We start from the raw sequence: 27,529 nt of genomic DNA, 5'->3' as shown, positions 1-27,529 counted from the left end.
CCTTGAAGCTGACAATGGCAGACACTTCCATCCCTGTGATGATGAGATCATCTACATAGACCCCAACCAGGAGATATGAGGTAGAATCACCTCGCCTGTACACAGCATGCTCCAAAGGGCTGCGAATGAAACCAAGTGAGGTTAGGGACTCGTCAAGCTTCGCGTACCATGCCCTTGAAGCCTGTCGAAGACCATACAGTGCCTTTTGCAGCTTCAGTACCCGAGATTCTTGTCCAGTGACCTCATACCCGTGTGGCTGAGCTACGTAGACCTCCTCGTTGAGCTCCCCATTCAGAAAAGCGGACTTCACATCCATGTGGTGCACCTCCCACTGCAAATGTGCGGCGAGGGCCAGAAGAACACAGACTGTTTCCATCCTGGCCACTGGTGCGAAGACATCGTCGAAGTCCACCCCCTCTTGCTGTGCATAGCCCTTTGCCACCAAGAGAGCTTTGTGCTTGACAATGTTGCCGGCTGGATCTCGTTTCACCTTGAACACCCACTTCAAACCAATCGCCTTATGTCCTGCCGGGAGTGTGCACAACTGCCAGGTCTTGTTCTCTTCGATGCAGTGCATCTCTTCGTCCATGGAGGCCTTCCACGCTGCGTCCCCGAGTGCCATCCCGACGTTATGCGGTTCTTCGACGCTGAGCAGACAACGCTCGGTGGATTCCCACACCGCTTCACTCTCGGTCTCGTCGAGCAAGTAATCAAGACGCCGATAGCGAACTGGCCCGGAGTTTGTGTCTCGCGCATCGTCGTGTGTTGGAGGCGTGGCCCAGCCCATGCTCCGGACTGCAGCGGGTGTAGCAGGGACATCCTCATCTGTCGATGGGGTCGGGATCGTGTGGAGCTGTGGAGTCCCTGAACCCGGCGACGTGGGTGACCGCGGTGACCCCAGAGCTGGTGTGGAGGGTGCCGCCGCGTCATTTCTCGCCTGCTGGTGTGTGGCACAGCCGGTGTCCAGCTCGTGCTCTCCGGGTCCAGTGGCGTAGACCACCGTGAACGTAGACGGCGGGGGTATTGCTGCGGATGTGCCCGGCTCATTCCAATTCCATGGCCTGTTTTCCTCAAAGAGGACATCACGTGTTACCTGCAGTTTGTTGGTCATTGGATTGTACACCCGGTAGCATTTTGCTCCTTCTTCATATCCGATGAATACCATTGGCGTTGATCGATCGGATAGCTTGGTCGTCCCTGGTCCCAGCTTCTTCACATGAACCGTGCAGCCGAAAGTGCGCAGGTGCTGCACATTGGGTTTGCGGCCATGCCAAGCTTCATAAGGCGTGACACCATCGAGGCTGCGCGTGGGGGACCGGTTCAGGATGTAGACTGCTGTTCTAACAGCCTCTCCCCAGAAGGTTGCAGGCATGGCCATGCTCTTGAGCAAGCATCTCGCCATCTCAACCACGGTTTGGTTCTGCCGCTCGACGACACCATTTTGTTGCGACGAGTATGGTGCAATGGTATAGTGCTTGACGCCGAGCTTCTCGCAGTACTCCATGAAATCACCAGAGTTGAATTCACCTCCTCGGTCAGATTGAAAAGCCTGCAGCTTGCATCTCCCTTCAGTCTCAGCAGCAACCTGAATCCGTTTAAAACAGCTGTACGCTTCATCCTTCGTTTTCAGCACTGACAGCCACATATAGCGACTGAAATCATCAATGACCAGCAGGAAGTACCGGTTCCCTCCGACAGTGAGAGGGTTGATTGGACCACACAAGTCCGTGTGGACGAGCTCCAAACCTTGCTCGGCCCTGTATGCTGCTACGTGAGGAAATGGTGTGCGATGTTACTTGCCGAGGGCGCACCCATCGCAGTACTCGTCGACACGGTCGATCGATGGCATCCCACGTACCATGTTCTTAGTAGACATGGCACGCAGTGCCCTGAAGTGAAGATGACCCATCCTTGCGTGCCAGCGCCAGGTCTCGTCGTCGTTCTTCGTCAACAAACACGCCGGCGTGTCAATGGTGAGCACGGCCGTGTATAGGCGACAGCTCGAACGCCTGACGTGAGCCATCAAGCGCCCACTGGTGTCGTGGATTGTCATCGATCCCTCATGGATCTGTATCCTGCACCCCCTTCATCTAGCTGACCGATAGATATGATGTTGCTGCGCAGACTTGGGATGAAGTATACCTCTGACAGTGCGCGTTGGTTGCCACTCTTCCCTCTGAAGATCACCGAACCTCTTCCACGGATTGCGACATGAGACCCATCTCCGAACTTCACAGTGCCCTGCACGGATTCATCCAGAGTGTTGAACATGCCCTTGTCCCCCATCATATGGCTTGTGGCTCCGGTATCGAAGTACCACAACCCTGGCGGTGAGATCTCCGGATGCACCTTCTCTTCATTGAGATGAACTTGTTGGGGCGCCACGAGTCTGTTAGTGACAGACATGGTGACTCTGGCCATCATCAGGCCTTCGTGGTGCTCGTCCCCCTCTCAGACAAGGTGCGCTTGGCCCTGCTTGTTCTGCTTCTCTTCCTCCTTGATTCTGGTACGACACTCCTTCTTCGAGTGGCCCGGCTTGTTGCAGTAGTGACACTTGCCTTCCTCTTCCCGCCGGAACCGCCCGCGCCTCCAGGCTTGCCACCCGTCGCTTGCTTGGGTTTCCCAGGCGACTTATTCTTGCCCCCCCCTCCGCCAGAGGAGGAGCCACTGTTGCCGTGGGACGTCGTCCCGCCGCCGTACTGGTGCTCGCGTGCAAGCCACTCCTCGCGGGTGAGCAGGAGTCGACCGCCTGACTGGGGGGCATCGTCCAGATCGTAATGATCTTCACAAGCCGAGAGTCGTCCGGCCAGTTCTTCGACGGTCATCGTCTTGAGGTCGATGAGAGACTCGATGGCCATCGCCATTTGCCAGTACTTGCGGGGCACGACCCGCAGGAACTTCTGCACAACTTTGTGTTCCGTAACGGGGTCACCGTAGAGATCTAGGTCGGCGACGATCCCTGTCAGGCGCAGTGTGAAGTCCTCAATGGATTCGCCGTCCTTGAACCTGAGCTCCTCGAACTCACGGCGCCGCACCTGCGCCTTGGCTTCCCGGACGCGCTCGCTGCCCATGCGTAGGGTTTTGATCGTCTCCCACACGGTCTTGGCGGTATCCTTGGCCGCCAGCACCCGCATCAGCTCCGGCGGCACGTTGGTGAGGATGACGGCCAACGCACGCCTATCGTCGCGCTCGTCGTCAGTGCCGGCGTTCACCTCCGCCCAGAGCACGCAGGCTTGCAGTTTCACCTGCATGAACAAGGCCCACTCCATGTAGTTTGTGTGGGTGAGCATCATGGTCGTCCCTGACTCCTCACGCACCACCCGCTCCACCACTCAGAACTCGCAGCTGCCGCCTCCTGTGAGACGTGCGAGCGGCGGCGAGCTTGGCGAGCTTTCCTTCTTCTTGCCGGTCTTGTTCTTGTCGGTCTCGCTGTCGGACATGGCCACCGCGGATCGTACACCGCTGGTCGCCGGAGCCGCGGATCGAACACCGAGGCTCTGATGCCAATTGTTGGTGTCAAACCAGTGAGATCAACCGGGATCGAACGAGAACGAGCGAGAGAGAGAGGTTTTTGTGTCGCCAGACCTTGCGACTTTTCTGTTATTTCCTGACCCCTGTATATCTCACGATTACAGAATCCCCTAACTAACCTGCTAACTAACTCCCGGCTGGCTCGCTCACGATCCGCACGTCGCTGCGCCGTCCCACAATTGCGAGTCATGCGCTAATCCAACCGAGAGAACAGATCAAAGCAAAACGGAAACGAACCGGGACGTGCGCGAGCACTCCCTGAACCTGTCTACGGGCGGCAGCTGACAGAACCAGACTGCGCGCCTTATTACAACAGAAAACGAACGTGGTCTAACCCGGTGATGAGCTTTGTCAGGTCCTACACAGCTAGCCTCACGCCTGTATCTTGTGCTCCCACTCAAGATATCATCTGGAAACTATCCCGCAAGTTCATTATACAGTTGGATGAACTAAGGTGTGAGCTCAAGATATCATCAAAACTGAGCTCTCAAGACTCAAGTTCAGGGTCCATGTTTGTTTGCACACAGGTACTAGTAACTAGCAATGGCACATGAAGCTACCGCAAGCAGGACGGTGTGAGTTATTGTGGCTTGCACCAAACGTTCTGGACGTTACCTGGCCTGCAGCAGCCAGCAGGTGACGATGTATGCCTGTATATGGAAGGATGAAAATATGAAATGCTTACTCATGTGAGGGATTGCTTGCCAGTCCTATTTCAGTTTGGAGCCAGCAAACGCTAGCTAGTCACTTCATATATGCAACCTTATCTTTCCGTTGGAACCTTGCATCACAACACATGCAAGGGTGAAGCGCCCCACAACATCCTATACACTGGAAAGCACTCCTGTCTAATTTATCAGCAAGATGGGTCTTATCAGATGAACTAGCAAGGTGTCCAGTGTATTTGCACGGCTTGCTCTATTTTTTTAAATATTTTTCAAACCATAATTCTTTGTTTACGTTGTTATTACTAGGACATATGCCCGTGGGTTGCAACGGGAAGGAAAAATTGAAGTGTATGTGCAAACACAACAACATGTGCTTGGGCACAAATTGTTGGGTTTAGTCCCACATCGGTTGTGGGAGGAGACATAGCACGACTTATAAGGACGAGCGTGTCCCCTCCTAACAGGCTAGTCTTTTGGGGGGAGAGGGTCCAAGGCCTGTCATAAGTCGGTGTTGCTCTCCGGTTGGGCCGGTTGACGCATGTGGGTCGGAAACGCTGGTGTTAGCGGACCCGGGATTGCGTAACAAGTGGTATCAGAGCCAGGTGCCCGGAATAAATCTCGGTGAACTCACGGGTGGTCGGTCATGGTAGGTGGGCTGGAACGCTGGTGTTAGCGGGCCCATGTGTGACCGATGTGTGAGGGGGAGATTGTTGGGTTTAGTCCCACATCGATTGTGGGAGGAGACATAACACGACTTATAAGGGTGGTGGTGTCCCCTCCTAACAGACTAGTCTTTTGGGGGAGAGGGCCCAAGGCCTATCATAAGTCGGTGTTGCTCTCCGGTTGGGCCGGTTGACGCATGTGGGTCGGAAACGCTGGTGTTAGCGGACCCGGGATTGCGTAACAAGTGGTATCAGAGCCGAGGTGCCCGTAATAAATCTCGGTGGACTCACGGGTGATTGGTCATGGTAGGTGGGCTGGAACGCTGGTGTTAGCGGGCCCATGGGTGACCGATGTGTGAAGGGGAGATTGTTGGGTTTAGTCCCACATCGGTTGTGGGAGGAGACATAACACGACTTATAAGGACGAGGGTGTCCCCTCCTAACAGGCTAGTCTTTTGAGGGGAGAGGGCCCAAGGCCTGTCATAAGTCGGTGTTGCTCTCCGGTTGGGCCGGTTGACGCATGTGGGTCGGAAACGCTGGTGTTAGCGGACCCGGGATTGCGTAACACAAAGAAAACTCCATCCTTCAAAATGACCACCGGCGCAGTACGACATCCAAACGGCGCAGTACGACATTCGGACGGTGCAATCGCCGGAAGGCAGGCACAAAGTCGAGGTTTAAAAGAAATGTGGAAACTTTGTTATACACTGTTTGCAAGGTATTATTAGACTGGTGGACCTTTTAGTCTCAGTCGCACAATAATAACAAATTGAGTCTTGGTGCCGATGGCAAGGATGCAAGGTTATACTCCCTCCGTCTCAAAATAAGTGACTCAAAAATGACTCTACTTTGTACTAAAGTTAGAATAAAACTGAGCCATTTTTGAGTCACTTATTTTGGAACGGAGAAAGTACATGTTTTGCCCTTATATAGTTCTAGACTGAACACGTTCGGACTGACACAATATCCCGTGCTTCGGCACAAAGAAACCGTTAATTGCCCATCCTTCAAAATGACCACCGACGCAGTACGACATCCGGGCGATGCCATCTCGAGCAGGCAAGCGAACAAACTAAGGTTTAGAAGATATGTGGAAACCATGTTATACTCTCTTTGGATGGTATTATTATTAGACTGGTGGATAGTATCAGCCGCACAATAAGGACAAAATGAGACTTGGTGCCGATGGTAAGGATGCGAGGTTACACATATTTCCCCTTATATTATTCTAGACCGAACATGTTCGCACTGAAACTCCACTTCAATAGCCAACAATTCCTTTTTATAATGCATGCAGAGACATCATATCATGCATACTTTCATCCATCTTTTTTCATGCACAATTCTTTCCATAATAATTTCCCAACAATTCCTTTTTATAATGCATATACAGACATCATGCATCTCATTCTTTTTAATCATCCAATTTCCTTGCATCTCATAATAATCCTCATATCACTCCATCCTTTCATAGCCCATAATGTCCTTTCACAAGGTACGTATGCAACGACATGCACCTTCTAGCCAGCTTCTTACCATGGCCATTTACGAACATATTTAAACAGATCTGATTAAATATACATGGGGAGATGGGGCTTTTTTTTATGCTATCACACATATATATAAATATATCAAATATTCCTCTGTAATATTTACACAATAGTTGTTTGGCCATTATCGCACATATATATAAATATATAGAATATATGTCTGTAATATTTACACAATAGTTGTTTGGCCTAGTGGCTAGAGCTTGCTGCCCTGGTGGGGTTTGTTGTGTGATCAACTCCTGGGGTTTGCCATTTTTTTCTGGGATTGTGTCCAAAGGAGCGAGGTGGTAGTTATATAAAAGAAACGGAACCTCGTTTTTTGCACAAACATGATGCAACTTAGTTGGACCTACCTTGTGTGATCCTGTGGTGAGTCGGGAGTTTGATCTCTCATTGCAGCACAATTTTTGCTCGATCCGGCGCATGAGACGTGTGGAAAAAGTGGTCGATCTATTTGCTTTTCACATATATTGGACTGATGGTTTATATATTAAAATACCAGGTTTTTTTATATATAATTTACATAATGGATTAAGAATATCTATTTCTTTTATTAGTAGGTATAGATAGGCAAACATCTGGTGGTTGGAGGTAGAGGAAGATGGGATCAACATGTGTGTCAACCTCGTGGAATTATTACTATACCGGGACACGCCTCTGACATTGGCTAACCTGGGGTTTTATTAGGATGGCAAATAACATGATCTATTTTTTGGAGGTGATGTCATTTCCTGGGCTGCCATTTGTGGTGGGGATATTTTGCACCATCTATACCCCGCTCATTTCCCTCTTTCGATGAGGTTAGGGTTACAACTATACCCTTCCCTTCGACCGGTTGAGATTTAGGGAAGAATTTCGTCTGATCCACATTCCTTCGATACACAAAGCATGTCTGGTCATGTATCTCCTCCAAAGAAATAATGTAAAGTTTTGTATTTTCTGATTATATGGAATTAATCTAATGACGTTTCTCTTTCTGTTGTTCTCATGAAATGGAATTAAATTATTTTATGTGTTTTTTGGTCAAATGGAACTAATTTTGTTTTTAATTAAGATTACCTATGCATTGTTGGTTGTTCAAATCTAAAAATGACACCGGTGACACGCACAAGTGTAGGACCATGTCACTGGTTAGGCCATTGGGGACTTTTCAGATCACCTGTCACTAGTAAGGCCACCAAGCACTTTCGAACCATCCATCATTGTTATGTCATTACCAATGACGAGTGGTTGTCCGTATTGGTAAACAATTAATAATTATGTGTTAGCAGGGATGGGCGTTTCAAATCGTCGGTAATAGGGGTTTAGCACCCAATACCGGTAAGGGCTCCTTCCTACAACCCCAAAATGAGGAAAACTACAGCTCCCATTAGGGTGATCGCGAAAACCTTAGACTATGGTATAAATCTTGTTTAATCAAACTTAATACTTCGTGGGTGGAGGGAGTATTGCATATCGTGTACCCGTTCAATGTAAATTTATAACAAATAGCCCACAAATTCTCTATAAAAACACAAAGTAAAATAGATACACATGCACGCATATACCATCATCATAACTACTCATTCATGTAAGACCAAGGCACCGATAAAAGCCCCGCTATCAAATATTCTCTTTGGGAGACACATAGGGCAAGATATTAGTTTTAGGTGTTCATTAGATGATTGATAAATGATATAAATTCGATTTTTTATCCTAAATCTGAATAAACTTCTAATTTACATTATTGACAATGGACTAAGTAAACTTCTAATTTACAACTATACAATGATGGACTTTTGAGTTAGGTGTGATCAACTTTTGTAACCCCCTTCCCTTAATATTAGGTGCATATGGTTTTGGGGGTAGTTCCAAATTATAAGGTGTATTTTCTCTCGACCCATTTGGTTCTTAATTTTACACCTGGATCGCTAGTTTGCACCCATATGTGTGACAGAAAAAAATGGGATGATTGATCGCTGGGCCCGTGGTGATCTCCATTCTTCCTATGTGCTACACATCAAATAACGGAAGGAAAATAAAATCAACCACATGCGGGAAGATACCACGGGCGATTTATTCTATAGAAAGCCTTCGGTACTTTTATTATGTATGTACAAACAGAAGTCCACATATACAAAATCAAAGATTGGAACCCTTTCACGAAGTCAGGAAAGGAAAATGTGATGGAAGATGGCTATGAACCTCAAATTTGGATCTTTAGTCACGGGAAGACAAGGAAGAAGATAGTGGTGGTAGTGGATGAGTTACTCAGCTAACACATAGGACGAACACCTGAGATTTTCCAATGGATCTGGAAATCATGTTTTCTGCCTAAGAAGAGGGCTTGGTGGCTTATTTTCATATCCAACTGGTTCAATGTATCTTTTGGTGGATTATTATTGCTAGACTAGTAGAATTTCCAACTGTCAGTAACATTAGTATCATAGTTACTAATGAGAAGCCATTTAGATGCAAACTTTTATTAATAACACTCGAAGTCATTGGATGATGGAACATGTCATATAGATCAGTCATATCATATACATGTGCAAAAGCAAAGGTAATGCCCTTGTCTTTCGCAAATGAAAATAGCATAGGATATAGTACCATAAACTTGGCATCATCCTGTTTGTCATACCGTAACTTACCCAGGTTACCTTTTTTAAATTGCAAATGCTCCTAGCCTTAAATTCATCGAGTATAGAGCAACAATCTCTATAAGAATGAGACAACTTTAGTAGGGAAAATTGGCACTTGGCTATCACTATAGTATGCATTATAGATGAACTTAACTGATGAAATGAACTTATATAGGAATTTAGTTAGCAATGATTTGTTTTGTATTCTGAGGTCCAGAACTCCAAACCCACTTTGTTGACAAGAACTTATAAATATGCATCATGGTTCTTGTTGAAAATTTGTCTAGGTATGCCCACTTTGTTGCACCGAAGCATCCTTTCACGGCCGCATAGTGTCACACACACTTACATGCAGAATGTGTACAAGATCCAAGGGTTGCCTCAAGCTATTGTTTCAGATCGAGATTAGGTCTTTACAAGCTACTTGGGGCGTAAATTGTTTTGGATTGCTGACACTAAGCTTAGGATGTCCTTTGCTTATTACTCATAGACGGATGGCACCACAAAAATGATTAATCAATGCCTCGAATCTTATTTCTGTTGTTTCGTCACCAACTACCCGCACAAGTGGTTTGAATGGCTCCATCTGGCCACATACTGGTACGGTACCTCGGGCCATTCCACTTTGGGAAGTTCACCTTTTGAGGTTTTGTATGAACATCCTTCAAAACACTTCAAGGTATGCAAGAATGAACATTAGTGGTCCCTCTACTCAAATAATACATCTTTGAGAAAACCAGAGAAAGTAGGGACAAGCGGACAAGAAACATTCATGCCGCACTTCTTGAGTTGGCAATTGGGTTTACCTCAAGATCTAGCCTCATATCCAAATCTCTATCATGTAACACGCTAACACACTAACCGTAAACTCCCCTTTCAATGTTTTGGACTGTTTTAGGTGGCGACCGAGTTAACTAATGTTTCGTACAAACTCAAGCTCCTAGAAACAAGTCGTATCTACCAAGTCTTCCATGTCTTCCTACTCCGTCAAGCACTACCACTTTCATCTATATTCGAACCAGTGCTGCCAGCGCAACCGCCTCCTAACATACTGCATCCAGTTCCAAAGCAAGTATTGAAGTGTCATATGTTGTGGAAATGCCAACATTGTGAAGTAGTGTTTGCAACAGACATCACTTACGTCTTGGGAATATTACTTTGAGCTTCGTTCAAGGGAGAAGGGATGTTCAAGGGAGGAAACGTCGACCCAATCACCGTTATAACCCAGTGACATGGGCAACATGAAGACACAACCTCGATGAGACCTCTTGGCCCACGCATGCTCAAATCAAATAGGGGCAACCCCGCTTAGAGCAAGGCGCAAATGAGCGGCCCAATATATCAAGCTCAATTCAGCGTTTTCTTTTCTACCTTTTCGCTTCGCTTTTAATTTTCTATTTTTTGAAAACCCAATTGTTGGATACTTTTTTATGATCCAATATATATCAGATTCTATTAGAAAGTATTAAACATTTTACTCCCACCGATTCATATTGATAGTTGCAGCTTTAGCACATTGCTAAAGCTGCAACGATCAATATGGATCAGAGGGAGTTAAAGTGTTCAATGGGTATTAAGACAACTTAACGATCCATTACAAAAGTTCATTTTATATAAAAAAAGTTCACCGCATATTTCAAAAACAAAATCATCATGCATTAAAAACAGATCAATACCGGGAAAGCTTGAAAAAATGGTACTGAATCAAAGACACTTATTTTTGAACGGAGGCAGTATATGTCGAGAATTTTTTAAATGCATGGCAAACTTCTTTAATATACGATGAATGTTTTTATATATAATGATTTTTTTAATATATGCTGATTTTTTAAATATGTGCTGACCCTTTTTTCATGCATGATGATTCCAAAAAAATATGGTGAACATTTTTATATAACAATGTTCTTTTTTATGTATGCTTATTTTTTAAATATGTGTTGAACTGATATTAATGCATGATGCATTTTTAAAATATATAATGCTCGACGAATATGCAATATGTATTACTCCCTCCGTTCCTAAATATAAGTCTTTTTAAAGATTTCATTAAGTGACTACATACGGATGTATATAGTGATATTTTAGAGTGTAGATTCATTCATTTTTCTTCGTACGTAGTCCCCTAGTGAAATCTCTAAAAAGACTTATATTTATGAACGGAGGGAGTATAAAGGTTACCGTGTATTAAAAATAAATTGACCATGCATTTTAAAGGAAAAGACAAAATGGAAAATAAAAAAGGAACAAATATAAAAAGAAGAATAAAACAGAACAAAGAGAAAGAAAACCCACTGAAAACCAGAGAAACAGTGAAAAAAATCAAACAAAACCGCAAAATAAAATCAGTAAAACCACTGGGAAGCTAACGAACCACCAACTTAGGCTGAGGCCCAGCAGCGAGCGCTCTCGCTAGCCTAGCTTCGGCCCTCGACTACTTATTCACGGAGTTGAGATTTGGTTGAACCCCTGCCCTGTTGCTGTATCCCCTCTTCCTCTCCCCCTCGCTACCCTGTCTTCCTCCTCAAATCTTCCTCTCTAGCTGATTCAAACTCACATTTGTGAGAGATATCCAGTGGTAGAGGCCAGGGAGGGGAGCACAGCACGATGGCCCGGGCATTTCTGGCCTCCGCTGCTGCAGCGGCCGGCTGCGGGACGCAGGCGCAGCAGACGCCGTGGCTCCTTCTGCTGCTGGGGGCGGTGGCCATATCGGTGACCGTCCTCCTCTGCGGCAAAAGCTCCGAGAAGAAGAAGAAGGCCAGCAGGGCACCGCGGGCGGCGGCGACCACTGCAACTTCGTTGTCGACCACATTAGCCGACGGCAATACAGCCCTCTTTCTTGCTGCGGCGGCTGTAGCTTCATCTAACGGAGGCGGTGGTGCTTGTTTTGGCGGTGGCGGAGGAGGCTGCGGAGGGGGCTGTGGCGGTTGCTAGCTACAGGAGTAGCATGCGTCAGCTGGCGTGCAGCTGCAGCGCAGGAAGGCATGGCATTAGCCGGAGCCGGAGTTCTGAGCTGCTACGGGACTCTCTATAGTACGGATCCCTCCCTGCAGCTACTACGTACTTAGTAGTCGATCACAAGATTTGGGGCTATTAGCTTGATGATGTATTGCAAGAAACATTTGGTACTGTAATGTAAGAGATTGCGAGCTTGATCTCTCAATCATGGCTCTGCAAGAGCTTATCTTGGTTATCTAGGTTCCAAAGCATGCATGTTCCTACCGTTACATGCTTGATTTCCACTGCTGTTTTTTTCCTTCTGTTTGTGGGGACGATTTCACTTCTCTTTATCAGTGTGATGTTAGAACCAGAATGCATGTGTCATTGGCTCTATCAAGTGTGCAATGAACTCAGATAAAAATAAACTATGCAATGAACATTACTACTCATGCAGAGCAATTCTTTTCTGTTCGCAACGATCTGAAATCTGAAATCCCCGGTTTATCGTGTTGTTATATATTATTAAGGCTACTAGTTAGGGCCTTGTCAAATGTACTAGTTGAGCATCAGTCAGTACTAATGGCTTCAAGGAAATACCTTCAACACTAGAATTAGATCTAATATAAATGGTTCGACCGGATGCATGTTATTCGGTTGGACGAACAAAGCTGTGACCTCGAGATATATATCATCAACACGGTGATCTCAACAATCATGTTCATCATCATCATGGACACATGTACATGGAGTCATGGTCCATGTTTGTTATTTTGTTTGACACATGCGGCTGCAGGATGCGTGTGAGCTATGATCCTCCCATTGCACCAAAATGTTTTGGATGCATGTTCCCTAGCCTACAGCAACATCACGCATCATGTGCTGATCGTCCCATTGCACCAAAATAGAAAGATGAAATGCGATGTGACGAGTGCCAGCAAACACTAGCTAGTTACTGCACCATAGGTTTTTTTTTTGAAACTTCTAAATGTGGGTTTTGATTTTATTTTATAAAAAAATGGTATGAAACACCAAGAAACATTGTGGTGCCCAACTGAACAAGTCGATTTTTTCAAGGCAACAGTGTTAAAAAAATATAAAGGCAACACAGAAGTAAATCATTATAATTAATGCACCCCAAAATACGGGGAAACCCAACAAAATTGGTTGAAGCACAGCGAAACACAATAAGACATTTGGTGCACACCGAAAAACAATAAGATATTGTGGTGCACACTGACACAAAAACATTATGGTGCACTCTTAAACACGACGAAACACAACAAAATTAGTTAATTATTATTCTTGAATTATAGGAAGTTGAATTTGTGCGTTACATGTTAGATGGTGCACTAAATAAAAACTAAATAAAAACCATTGTCCATACGAGTAGTTAAAAATATTGCATTTATATCCTGAATAGATCATTTTCAGAAATATATTTAATATTGCTCTTGGTTTAAAGAACTCATCGGAATAAACACAATTGTTTGAACAAAATGTGAATCAAGCTTTTGTTACGAAAGATATCAGGCATCTAATTTTGAAATGGAACTCAACTTGTTGTGCCTACCTTGGACAGACAATTGGCTTGGTTGATACTAGCTAGGATGTTCGGTGAGAGAAATCACAATGCATATCCCAATGAAGCATGCAATGGTTGCTCCATTCACGAAACAGTCTATTCACCTTATGCACGACAACGGTGGTGGGGCTGCTTGCATATGAATGTCCAAGCCACTGAAAAGATAAGGCTGCAGTAACTAGCTAGTGTTTGCTGGCACTCCTCACATCGCATTTCACCTTTCCATTTTGGTGTAACGGGACGATCAGCACATGGTCGATGCCTGCTGCTGCCTGCTGCTGTAGGCTAGGTAACATGCATCCAAAACATTTTGGTGCAATGGGACGATCATAACTCACACCCATCCTGCAGCTGCATGTGTCAAACGAAATAACAAACATGGACCGTGTGTCCATGTCCATGTCCATGTCTCCATGATGATGATGAACATGAGCGTTGAGATCACAGCGATGATGATATATTGAGGTCACGGCTTTGTTTGCCCAACCGAATAACATGCATCCGGGCGAACCATTTACTTGATCTAAATTCTAGCGTTGAAGATATTTGCTTGAATCCATATACTATATTAGTAAGCTCCTTAGGATTGAAGGCCCCACAATCAGTTGAGGTCTCCGGTTAGAATTTGGTCATCCGATTTTGATCGGGTCAACAATTTTTCAAAGCTCTTTCATTTATTTTTTTATACAATACACCTTGCTTCATAATTTTTAAATCTTCATAACTAATTGAAATTCAGAATTGGATCATCCAATTTTGACCGGGTCCACAATCTCTCAATGAGTATTCTCATTCTATTATTTTTATTTAGATGCTTCCTAATTTTGGAGCTCTCACATTTGATTGACGTATACAATTTTTAATTTGGTTCGCATTTTGAAGGGATCGAGGATTACTCAAATAAAAACATATCAACCCAGTGCACCCTCTCACCTCCTAGCTAAATGTAGTGCCAACATGTAATATTGTAGCATCAGTATAATACTTGTAGTTATTGATGCAGAAATTTTCTCCCATAAATATGGATTGATTAGGAGATAACATAGAATCACACCACGCAGGACCAACCAAAACACCGTATTAAATAAAGAAAAACAATACTTCATCATCTCGCCCACTCACCAAACCAAATATTCCCTCAATTCCAAAATTTAAGTGTTTGAAAAGTCAAATTTCATATACTTTGATCAGCAAAAAATATTAACATTCACAATACTATATTTGTAACTTAATATAAGACTTTTTTGACATAGACAATGCCAAAACATGTCTTATATTAAGTTATGGAGGGTGTACTAAATAAATAAAATATGAAAATTATTTCATGATGAATCCAGTGATGCTGATTTGATATTATGAATATTGATATATTTATCTACATATTTGTTCAAACTTAAAAAGAGTTTTTACGTTTCAAAAAACAAGTACACCATATATTTTAAAAGAGAGGGAGTAAAAAACAACAAACTCAACAACATCAACGACGCAGCAAAGCGCGTCTAACCCTTCCACTGATTACTCATGCTCAACTAGTCCATTTGACATTGCCTCTATGAAGTGCACAATTGACTTTACTACCAGGCACCATAATGTTGCATTATGTTTCTTGTGGTACGGGCCATTTCCTATAAGTTTCATCGTGTTTCAAATTTGTCAAAGCATATTCGATATGGGCTTGCTTTGAAGATATCATCGGTAGAAAGACACACGTTCAAACATAATATTTGTCCAAGATTTGTTTCAACACACACAACTGATTAGTAGTTTAAGAATAAAATTAAAATCCATGTACTAGTGAGTGGGAGAGAAACTTCATAGTCTTTTCTGCGCACTTTGTCCTCACTCATGCGCGCCCGGGATCAACTTCCCGGTCGGTAAGCCATCCTAAAACTTCTCCAAGCTGAGCACGCTTGACCTGAGAGTTCTGTTCGAATGGGCTCCCGGAAAAGAAGGAACTACTTATTGATATGAGTAGTCTATCATCCTTAATAAGCTAGTCTATCACAGCTGGAACCGGGACTAAAGGTCAGTCTTCTGTCCCGGTTCTGGCCACCAACCGGGACCAAAGAGATGCCTATATATACCCTCATGCCAACTTCAGGGTCATTTAGCTCAAAAAATTAGTAAATGCCTGAAAAATACCAAATAAAGTTAGAAAGGGTTGAAAATTGATGATGTGATGTTGAACGCACAAAAAGTCTGGAGTTGAAATAAGTTCAGAAAAATGAAATCCCTTTGTAAAAGATGAGTTTTCGTCCGAAACGGTGATACTTCGAAAGAGATTGTTCATTTTGTACACGAACTGCATTCAGTTTTTGTCGTAACCCTCTCAACTTTTTAGCACATGCTATGTGGGTGAAATGATGATACCATGCCAACTTTCAACCTTTTCAGTGCTTTTCAATTTCAGGGTCATTTAGCTCAAAAAAATAGTAAATACATGAAAAATACCAGATGAAGTCAGAAAGGGTTGAAAATTGATGATGTGGCTTTAAATGATGCATGTTGGACGCACAAAAATTCTGGAGTTGAAATAAGATTAAAAAATGAAATCTCTTTGTAATAGATGAGTTTTCGTGCGAAACCCTCATACTTCAAAAGAGATTGTCCATTTTGTACACGAAATGCATCCAGTTTTTTTCGTAACCCTCTTAACTTTTTAGCACATGCTATGTGAGTGAAATCATGATACCATGCCAACTTTCAAACTTTTCAGAGTTCATTTGTAGTGCTTTTCAATTTCAGGGTCATTTTGCTCAAAAAAATCAATAGATGCAAGAAAAATATCAAATGAAGTCAGAAAGGGTTAAAAATTGATGATGTGGCTTTGAATGGTGCATGTTGAACACACAAAATTCTGATGGAAATGGATCAACGTTTCGCCAAAACATTGGCAACTCTCTCTACAAATTTGCCATCGATGCACGTTTTGCCATGTAGCAACCACACACGTACATAACATGCATAATTAAATGACGAGGAAGTGGTTTGTGTTAATTACCTTCAAGCAGAAGAGACACAAGTTGAGCTAGCTAGCTAGTCCTCCAGATCGATCGTGCAAGACGTCGATGGACCTAGGTAGGTTGGGGGTGCCATTAATGGAGGGTGAAAGAAATTTAATGCAAGTGGATGAAGGAGAGCGCTAGCTAGCAAGCTTAATTACTTCGAAAGTGGGGTGTGTGGAGAAGAGGAGAGAAGAGAGATGAGGAAGATGAAGAGGGAAGAGAGACTAATGCATCACCTAGCTAGATCTAACTACCTAATTAAGAGTCATGCTAGAATAATTGGGTTTCTTCTCAAGATGAGGAGGGAAGAGAGATGAGAAAGATGAAGATCAAGAGGAAGAAGGGAATATACTAGGTGTATACACAAGGGTGACCAAGTGGTGGGAAGCGCTACGATTTTAGTACTGGCATTGCCAGACAATACAACGCCATCACTAATATGTATACTCCTGGTGTCCCATTATACGCTACGCCGGTGTTATGTGGGTCCAAAAGTTGACCTAGAAAAATAGACCACAAAATATATTGTTGACGTCCGGAAAAGTCCTGCGCCATAGATATAGCAAATACAGCCGGCGTAGCATTAACCTGGTACGCCAAGAGTAATTTACGCCTGCACACAACATTGAAGTCCACATATAAATGGTGTTCCACATATGTCCAACGCCAACACTAAGCTAATAGTTATGTCGGGCAAATTTAGCCCACGCCAGCACTATTTAAAAATATTAATGTTGGCGTTGCTGAGAAATGGCCTATCACGAACAAGAGTTGTGGCTAGTCATTTCTCCATTAGTGTGCCGCTGGTTGGAGGGTGTTGAGAGCTGCAACCCCCCTAAGCATGGCGAGGTGATCCCACGATGGCAGCTGCGGCGGATGAGGCGCGGGGTATGGGAATACTGCATCTAGTACGCATGAGCATGGCTGCCGGGGAGGGGGGGAGTACACCAATGGAGTTGGGCGGGATCCACCTAGAACGAGGCGACGGCAGAGCCATGCCGTACGGGGCGAATAGGCCCATGTGGGGGTTGAAGGGAGGCGCATTGGAGTTGTGGTTGTTGTCGCGCTTGCCGGAGTCACCGCGCCCACGACCACGCCCATGGCCGCGGCAACGGCCGTGATCACCATCCTTCTTATGGTTGCCAATGCCGCGACTAGGCGGCGGACCGTGACCACCACGATCGTTGATGCGGTCGACGGGGCGATCGCCGCGATCACCCTGGGGCGCACCGTAGGAGCCCCCGCGTCCAGAGAAGCTCCTGGAAGGGGCAACGTCCCTAGTGACGGTGAGGATGGTGGCGCTCTCATCCGCGACGCGTTGTGTCAGGTTCTCTTCCGCTAGCTTGAGGCAAGAGAACACGGTCTCAAATGGCGGCAGGTGAACCGTGTCCTCCAAGATGACGCGGATGGTGTCGAGGCATTTGTCGATGCCATGGAGAGAATGTGTGTAGAGGTCGACTTCGATGACCGCGTAGTCAATGTCCGCGAGGCCCGCGGTGAGAAGCTTCATGCGCCGGGCATAGTTAGCAGCGGATAAATCACACTACTTGAGATTTCGGTACTGCCAGTTAAGCATCATGTACCGGGCAACCCGATTGGCAAGGAAGTAGTCACGAATGTGCGATTAAAGCTCGTATATGGAGGTGGCACCGACGACGTGGCCGAAGAGCAGCTTAGCGAGCGTGGTGTAGATCCAAAGAACGAGGTGGGCGTCGAGCTTGCGCGTGGTGGTGTCGTCGTTGGCTGGCAGAGGATGTTCGATGAAGTGAGAGACACCGTAGCGGATCAAAACCATGAGAAAGAATGATTCCACTTGTGATAGTTGTGATCATCTGGGTTTAGTAGGAATTTGATGTGGTTGGTGATGCTGTCATGGAAGATTGGCTGGCGGGCGAAGGGAACCGACGGAGGCGGCGGTGGTGGGGTAGAAGAGAAGAGGGGCGCGAACTGAGATGAGGTGGGTGCCGAGGAGCCGCCGAAGACAAACGGCGGGGAGGAGCCAGGGAGGCGGTGGTGCCGGTGTGGTGCTGGAGAAGGAGCCTAGCGAGTGAGGGGTGCTGGTGGCCCAGGAGGAGGAGTTCGTGGCCATGGGGAACACCAGAAAAACGGATACCAAGCTAGAAGATAATGTTGTGTCTGTATTGATCTGGTGAGCCACCGTTACATAATCTATACCTAATAATAAAGCGGCTATTGCTTCCGTCGGAAAACCCACCACATCATTTTTATAAAAAAGCCCCTGTAATTTTTGTTATTTAACCCGCGCTTCATCATTTATCTGCAACGCAAAAGGAAAAAACGATTCGCTGCAAAAATTATACCCGTACGGATCGCCTCCTCCCGTCGACTCTGGGCCACCCTGGCCTGTGCCCAGGCCGCCGCCACACCACTCGCCGCCGCGGCCGACCTCAACCGCTGCCGATCTCAACCCACCCGCCTCCGCGGCTGTACCTCTCCCTACTCACTGCCCCCATTGCGGCGCTCGAGCGCATCGCATCGACCCTGGTCCACCCTGGCATGTGCCCAGGCCGCTGCCACACCACTCGCCGCCCCGGCCGACCTCAACCACCACTGTTGTCGATCTCAACCCACCCGCCTCCGCGGTCGTACCTCTGCCCGCTTGCTGCCTCCGTTTCGGCGCTCGAGCACAGCTTCTGGATCAAATCAACGCGACGGCTACAGCGACTTGGGATGATGCGTTTGCTCGATGCAGAAAGGCGGCAGCGCGCGGATAAGGCGCGTCGGCGCGAAGTACTTGCAGGTGGAGGCGGGCCTCCATGGCTCACACGGGGAACTCCGAGGTTATGGCGCGGCAACGGCGACTCCTTATGGCCAGATAGAGGCGCCTAACCCTTGCTCCCCTCATCGTATCCCCTCCTCCGGCAGGAACTCGTCATCTGGTGAGATCCCCTCCCCATGCCTCCAACCGTGTGCCAAGCACCGGCAAGAAATTTTGTTTTGTGAGAATTTGTTTGCTCATGAATGAATGTATTGAATGTAAGATTGCATTGTTGTAGAGAGAGAGAATGGAACACCACCTTCAGTTTGTCATCTGATCCCACATTCTCTACCCCATGAGTGAAATAAGATAACAGTCCATTGATCAATTCACGTAGCCTCTTTGTTTTGCTTTGTTTGTCCCGCTCAATTTCTCATCATGGTGGAATTAACAATAGACGGGTTGATTTCTCAACAAAATAGGATATGACTGACTACATTAGTTAGTTAGCTTATTATTTTAATAAATCAAAATGATTATAAAAAGATTAAAAGCGTGTGGTATTTTTTTCTCCCGTTACAACGCACGGACCTTTTTGCTAGTATACAACAAAAAAATACAACTGAACGCCCGATAGATGTGGCACGCAGGCCCGGGCACTACTCACGATCCTATAATCTAGGAAGAGGCAACGTACACAGGTGCAGGAATATACACAAGGAATATTACATGGTAACAATTTAGTTCATATTAAAATATCCAAAACATCTTATAATTTGGAACGGAGGTGATAATACAGTTGCGGTGATACTATCATATTCCCCTCTGCCGTATAAACCGCGATAAGTTTTGATAATACAGTTGCGGTGATACTATCATATTCCCCTCTGCCGTATAAACCGCGATAAGTTTTGATAATACAGTTGCGGTGATACTATCATATTCCCCTCTGCCGTATAAACCGCGATAAGTTTCATGCGGGCTTGCAACTAACCGATAGAATTTACACGGCTACAAACTGATTGTTTGTTACAACAGGAGACACGATGGCAAGGCCAAACGAATACAGTTGCTATACGAATGCCATTTTTGCTAATCACAACAAAAATCTTTGAGTATGCAACAAAATTCTTGTTCCACCAGGCACACAGCAATCCAAGGCATATTTTACATGCTGGGGCAGTGGTAGATCAATTGTCCCTTGAGTAACATGTTTTCCTTTCTCTAATGGAGCCTGCATCACTGTTATCATTTGCTCGATCTTCAGGAACAACCTTCGACGCACCTACGCCTACTAATGTTCCATCCATTCATTCTTGACATATTGAAAGAATTGTAGTTATCCTCTGAAACGCCACTAACTCTGATCAAGTAGGACATACAAGTTTCTTCTATCTTGATGGCGATTCATTACTCGTGCCAGATTCTTAGTCTCAAGGACTTCCCTTTGAATCCGGTTTCCCTTTGTTCCCATCCGTGATGTACCATCTCTTCAATTTCTCCTGAGTAACCTCTACCTGAAAAATTAGACGGAATACAAATAATTGAGTAAATCTCCTACACCCGTCTAGTCTAGCACACAATATATACTTATGAACTTGTGCACAATAGGTACACATATGAATGCTGTACTTAACATTGTTTGAGTACAATATAATAATGATTGAACAATTAACAAAGCTAACCTGTTTATCCCAGTCAGTCCTAATTGTTATGAACACAAGTACAATTGTTTGGATCAGTGTTCCGAGTAGCATGCCAACCCAAACGCCCTATAGCAACAACCAATGAGATTGAGTTAGGACCACAACTTATTAGAGCCAAGAGGCACAAGGAAAATTATTTCAGTAACTGATTGACTGATACAACAACATCATCGAAAATAATGTTCTTACCTTCACATGATATCCAAAAACATAACCAAGGATTGCTCCAACAGGGATACCAATCAAGTAATAAGTTGTGATGTTGACATAGGCCACTATACTTTGCCAACCCGCACCGATAGCAACACCTAGAGGGTGATCAAACAGGATTACATATTCAGTAACCAAAAAAATATTGTTTTAGTATAGAGGGTAAATATTTTGCCTCGTTTTTTTCTTTCTAAAGTTAACAGTACGAAGTTATTGTAATGTATATGCATTTAGAATTCAGTCAAATGTTGAAGCAAACCTGATAGCACTGGTTGAACACTGTTCAACAAGATGGAGAAGGCTAGAAGAGGCGACAGGCTAGCAACTGCGGCAGCTACCTCTTCACTGGTGGTAAATATGTAGGAAAGCTTTCCGCGGAAGAATAGGAAAAACATGAAGAACACAAGGCCTATTGAGAAAGAAGTGGCGACGACATTTATGATGGCGAACTTGGCCCTTCTTGCACTTCCAGCTCCGAGCTCATTTGCAACGCGTACTCTATAACACACAAAGTCATTATCATCAAAAATCTGAAAACTTATTCAATCGCATGATACGAATAATAGGGAGTTCTAAGTCGAGAAACTATACCCTATTGCAGACAAAAACCCAATAGAAATCATCATCTCCCAACCGTTGATGTTAAGGCTGCAGATTTAAGAGATAGAAAATCACATTACTCAATTAGTTTCTCATGTGTCACGGCAAGGAAATGAAATAGTGAAATGGCCTATGTGCACCAGTGACTAGTTACCGATCTACTATGATGCAATGACCAGTGTGGAAAAACCAAAAATATACAATGAGCTTCAAGAACAATGCATGAAAGTGAACTCTGAATTATAGTATAAAGTAGTGTGTATTATTACCATATTGAAAGAGCGTCAAGTGCAACCTCTGCATTCTTCATGTACCCGGTTAGGAGAACCAATATGGTGTTGTACCACAATTCCAAACTGAAAATGCAAACAGGAAAAAACATGCATTATTGTTAGATGGATCCAGATTTCTGATAAGGACCGAAACTGCATATACAGTGAAAACTCAAGCTTGTTCATACCAGAGCATCACACCAGAGGATAGCGAGAGCCTGAGGACAGGAACGAGGTCCGTGAGTGCCACGGAGGAGAACCCGGTCCATGTGAGAGGGCAGCCGCCGCAGAAGACGAAGATGAGCTGCCCAAACACAGGAATCCACATGGCGATGACCATGGAGGTCATGATCCCGGCGAGCCCAAGGTGCAGCCTGAGGGTCAGGAGCCAGGACAGGAAGAGATGGAGGCCGAGGGAGACGAACGCGAGGTAGGTGATGATCATGTTCTTGCTCTGCGCCTGCAGGTACATCTGGAGCGTGAAGCTGAAGACGCACGCGAACATGACGGGGATGTACCAGAGCGAGATGGTCCCGGCGACGGCGCTGATGGCCGGGTCCTGGCCGATGAAGACGAGGAGAGGCTCGGTGAAGACGAAGATGGGGAGCATGAGCACGGCGCAGCCGGTCAGGATGATCCAGGAGCGCTGCAGGGAGATGCCCATCATGTGGTACTGCTTCGCCCCGTACGACTGCCCGCACAGCGTCTCCAGCGCGCTCGCCATGCCCAGCTGCAATGCATGCATTCAGTTTAAGCACATTTTAGTTAGTATTGAGATCATCATCAGCTCCTTTTCTTTCTTGTCTCGAGAAATTTATTTGTGATGCAGTGAAATCTCCGAAGTTGAGGGTGTGAGTGGACATGCTGCACCGGATGTGGGCATGTGCTGCAGTGGATGGCTTTGTGATAACAGTATTATCCAATGAGGTTTAGGTAGACAGGTATTTGCATGAAAACTAACGGACCAGGTTCTCTCGGGGAATGCCGGCCCATGATGGAAATTGCACTCACTATTATCCAATGGGGTTGTTTTCGCTCAAACAAGAATCCAAAGGTTGTTCCATTTTGACATTGACGTGACTTGAAGAGTTGAAAGCACACGCACAAAAAAGAAGTCAGGAACCAAAACTTTTCCTGTTAAGTCGACAAGAAACTTTTCGTTCTGTAGTGCCGAACATGGACCTCGGTACGTTTCTTCTGTTGTGGTTGTTGGGATCAACGGCCGGGATACAGTCGGTGTGTACATTTCTCTATCATGTTTGTGTCGCGATCGTCAGTACGAGAACAAGCTACCTATACTTACTCTCTCTATTTTTTTTTGCTAATAAGAGAAAAGGGAAACAGTGTTCTTAAAGAGTACTCCCTCCGTTCCTAAACATAAGTCTTTATACAGATTTCACTAATAAACTACATACGGATGTATATAGACATAGTTTAGAGTGTACATTCAATCATTTTACTTCGTATGTAGACATCTAGTAAAATCGCTTAAAAGACTTATACTCCCTCCGTCTCAAAATAACTGTCTCAACTTTATACTAGCTCTAGTATAAAATTGTACTAAGCTTAAGACACTTATTTTAGGACGGAGGGAATATTTAGGAACGGAGGGAGTACTTTGCATGCTCCTGTTTGTTTATGTTATGATAAACTGGCAACAACACACTCAAGCAGACACACACACACATATATATATATATATATATATATATACACACACACACACACACACGACGAATAGCAATCTCTTTTTACAATACAGGAGGAAGATTCTTTGAGGAGCGATGGAAAGTGGGAAGGTTACCAGTATGCCGTTGCTGAAGCGCATGAGGACGGTGGAGACGAGGGCGTAGGCGGCGAGCTCGGCGGGGCCGATGTGGCCGATGAAGGCCTGGCTGATGACGGCGATGCCGAAGGTGGAGAAGCGCGTGCAGATGGACGGCCCCGCCACCGCCCACAGCCTCCGGTTCTCCCCCAGCAGCCGCCGCCCCAGCCCGTGCCCGCCGCCGCTCGCATTCACATTGCCCTCTGCCGCCGCCGCCGCCCTCCTGCAGCTGGCCTCCAGCAGCGGGACCTTGCTCTCCTCCTCCTCCTCCCTCTTCTCCATTTTCACCAAGGTGTCGTGCACTCGATCGTCACCTGCACCTAGCTTGTAATCTCGCCCTGGCCGAGAGGATCAGTGGTGTGGTGACTGTCGCGCGCGCAGAGAGAGAGAGAGAGATATGAGCGCGTCGCCTATCGGTGGGCAAGCGGTGTGTTTGTAGGAGGGGCGGGCGATGCGAGGGCGAGTGCTTGGCCCCTGTGGCGCCTTGTGCTCCACCAGCGTTGGAGCATGCACGTGCGGTGCGGGCGCTGGCACGTCGGCACGTGGGATTTGCCCGGTCGTCGCACGGCCGGTAGCTTTAATTGTCACCGTCAGTGCGCCCGCCGGTCCGGGGGGCAGCGCGGCGGTTGAACACGTACGTACGGTGGCTGCCTAGGATTGTTGACGACAAGACGAGATGCATCCACGACGTTTACTCTATTGGCTAGCAACGTACTCGTAGTACAACAGTAAAAGCGTGCGTGTCTTGCTTTCAGTCCGAGCCCGGGATTTTTTCATGATTTTGACCCATGGAATGAAAGTATTGCACGGAATGAACTCTGATTAAAACCATTTCACGATCTGACCTTTTTTGAAACGCCAGAGCCTGTAGCGTTGCAGACGTACATAGAAACGCCAGTCTAATGTGGCGTTGCAGACCCACTCAAACGCCGGTCTAATGTGGCGTTGCAGACCCACTCAAACGCCAGTCTAATGTGGCGTTGCAGGCCACGCGTGAAACGCCATGGTCCATGGCGTTTCAGCAATACACATGTTGCTGGCAGCATGCCGTGGGCTGGCTGGATGTCGTCGCTGCATTCCATAGTGGGTCTGCAACGCCAGCACTGTTGGCTTTCACAATGGGCCTGCAACGTCACATTAGACTGGCGTTGCAAGAAAAAAAACGCCACGGTAGACAGGCGTGTCACTGTTGGGCAACAACGCCAGCACTGTTGGCGTTTCACAGTGGGTCCGCAACGCCACATTAGACTGGCGTTGCAAGAAAGAAAAAACGCCATGATAGACAGGCTGTCACTGTAGGGCAGCAACGCCATGGTAGACAGGCGTTGCATAGTGGGGCAGCAACACCACGGCTTGTGGCGTTTTTAAAAGGGTCAGATCGTGAAATGCTTTCAAATCTGGTTCATTTTGTGCTCATGTTTAGAAAAAGGTTAAAACAGTGAAAAAATCCCCGAGCCTGAGCCATCTAGTACAGCCTACTATGCATGTAAAAAGTCCTGTTTTAGAGCATCTCCAACAGCCGAGCGCCGCGCTGCAAATTAAGCCGTTTTAGCGCGCGCGCACCGCGACGGGTGGCTCCAGCGGACGCGTAAAAACGGCGCGCGCGACATATGCAGTTCAGCGCGCTGGCCGAAACGCAATCGCGCGCCGCTTATTTGCTGCGCCAGCTCCCGCGCGCTCGCTCTCCCACTCCCACCCCCATCCGGTCGCGCTTCCCCGGCCTATCCCCGCGCCGCCACCGCCGCCCGCGCCCCCGGCGACCGTTCAGGCGCTTCCCCGGCTTATCCCCGCGACGCCGCCGCCGCCCGCGCCCCCCGGCGAACGTTCAGGCGCTTCCCCGGCCTATCCCCGCGCCGCCGCCGCCGCCCACGCCCCGGCGACCGTTCAGGCGCTTCCCCGGCCTATCCCCGCCGCCGCTGCCGCCCGCGCCCCCCGGTGACCGTTCAAGCGCTTCCCCGGCCTATCCCCGCGACGCCGCGCTTCCGCCCCACCCCCTCCTAGTCCCGTCGGCCCTCACGCGCGTCCTCGTCCGAGGAACAGCGCCCGAGCGCTCGTTGCCGCGCCGCGCCCGCAAGGTGTTCGACAAAACGCCTACAAGGTATGTATTACTCAAACTTCATGAATTTGGTGCATGTTTTGAATTGTAGGTTTTATAGTATAGTATTGAACATTGTAGATGAGTTCGTCGTATGATTCTTCCGAAGAAGAATTTGATATGGAAGAGGAGGAGGATCTTGCAATGATCCTAGCTATGCATATCAATAAAAAACTGAAGCACGGTGGTTCGGTTATGGGTCGGGAGAAAATTTGGAGAGATAGGATTGATGCCCATAACAGATTGATGAAGAACTATTTCGTGGAGAATCCCACATACTCGGAGTCGTATTTTCGTCGCCGGTTTAGGATGAGCACCGACTTGTTCAGGCGCATTGCAGAGAAACTAGCGAGCCATGACCGGTTTTTTCAGCAAAGGAGGAATGCCGCCGGAGATCTCGGGCATAGCACCTTTCTGAAGGTGACAGCCGCTTTGCGTATGTTGGCATACGGTATCCCGGCTGATCTAGTTGATGATCACTTGGCTATGGGTGAGAGCCAAACCATCATGTGTGTCAAGCGCTTTGCAGTGGGAATTGTGCAAGTGTTTGGCGAGGAGTATTTGAGATCTCCCACTGCTGAAGACGTCGCAAGGCTATTGGCGATGAACAAGGCTCGCGGCTTTCCTGACATGCTTGGCTCAATAGATTGCATGCATTGGAGTTGGAAGAATTGTCCAAAGGAATGGCATGGGCAATTCCACGGCCAAAAAAAGGGTTCCACTATAATCCTTGAAGCGGTGGCCGATCAGGAGACTTGGATTTGGCATGCATTCTTTGGAATGCCTGGATCTTTGAATGACATCAATGTTGTCAACCGGTCACCACTGATGAATAAGATTGCAGATGGTGAGTTGCCACCGGTGCAGTTTGTAGCAAATGACCGTACGTACAACTATGGCTATTATCTAGCGGATGGCATCTATCCAAAGTGGCAAACCTTCGTGAAGCTGTTGAAAAAGCCGGAAGGTAAGAAAAATCTTGATTTCCACAATGCTCAGGCGGCGGCTAGAAAAGATGTGGAGAGAGCATTTGGGATTTTGCAAGCCCAATTTGCTATTGTCAGAGGACCGGCTAGATTTTGGGATCAAAAAATGCTTTGGTACATTATGCACGCTTGTGTGATCATGCACAACATGATCATCGAGAATGAGCGTGGCCAAGATTTAGACTAGTCACAGTATGAGCTCTTGGGACATCCCGTGCGAGTGCGACGGAGGGCTGAAAGGGTAGCCCGTTTTGTTGCCTCCTATCATGCCATTCGGCGTCCCGCAACGCACAATGAACTTCAGAAGGATCTGATTGAAGAGTGGTGGGCATGGCATAGACGAGAAAGAGCATGATTTCTGCATTCGGCATTGTATTGTTCATGAAATATTGGTTGTGTTTATTGCATTATTTATTGTACTGAACGATAAACTATTTGTTTGAGTTGTAATGACTATTTATTGTTGATTTATTTTGTTTGTTTGATCATTTTTGCTCCTATTTTTTAAAATGTATATGTGGTTTGTGCGTGCTGCACGCGCTGTATTTTTGAGCGCTGCG

General features: G+C 46.4%; 1 protein-coding gene across 1 annotated transcript; it reads right to left on the bottom strand.

Annotated features, from left to right (window-relative positions):
* Window positions 1-20,038: 20,038 nt before the first annotated feature.
* On the bottom strand, window positions 20,039-24,296 carry LOC123397808 (protein DETOXIFICATION 21-like). The gene is made up of 8 exons (XM_045092343.1): window positions 23,868-24,296; window positions 22,252-22,793; window positions 22,061-22,147; window positions 21,783-21,839; window positions 21,451-21,689; window positions 21,171-21,289; window positions 20,961-21,047; window positions 20,039-20,792 (listed from the first exon to the last, which is right to left on the bottom strand). The coding sequence occupies exons 1-8, from the start codon at window positions 24,168-24,170 to the stop codon at window positions 20,709-20,711; spliced, it is 1,518 nt and encodes a 505-aa protein (XP_044948278.1). The 5' UTR covers window positions 24,171-24,296; the 3' UTR covers window positions 20,039-20,708.
* Between the last annotated feature and the right edge of the window lie 3,233 nt (window positions 24,297-27,529).

The sequence above is a fragment of the Hordeum vulgare genome, chromosome 5H (assembly GCF_904849725.1).
Source record: "Hordeum vulgare subsp. vulgare chromosome 5H, MorexV3_pseudomolecules_assembly, whole genome shotgun sequence".
NCBI lineage: Eukaryota > Viridiplantae > Streptophyta > Magnoliopsida > Poales > Poaceae > Hordeum > Hordeum vulgare.
Note: the sequence above shows the minus strand (reverse complement) of the source record. Positions and strands in the feature narration are given on the sequence as shown.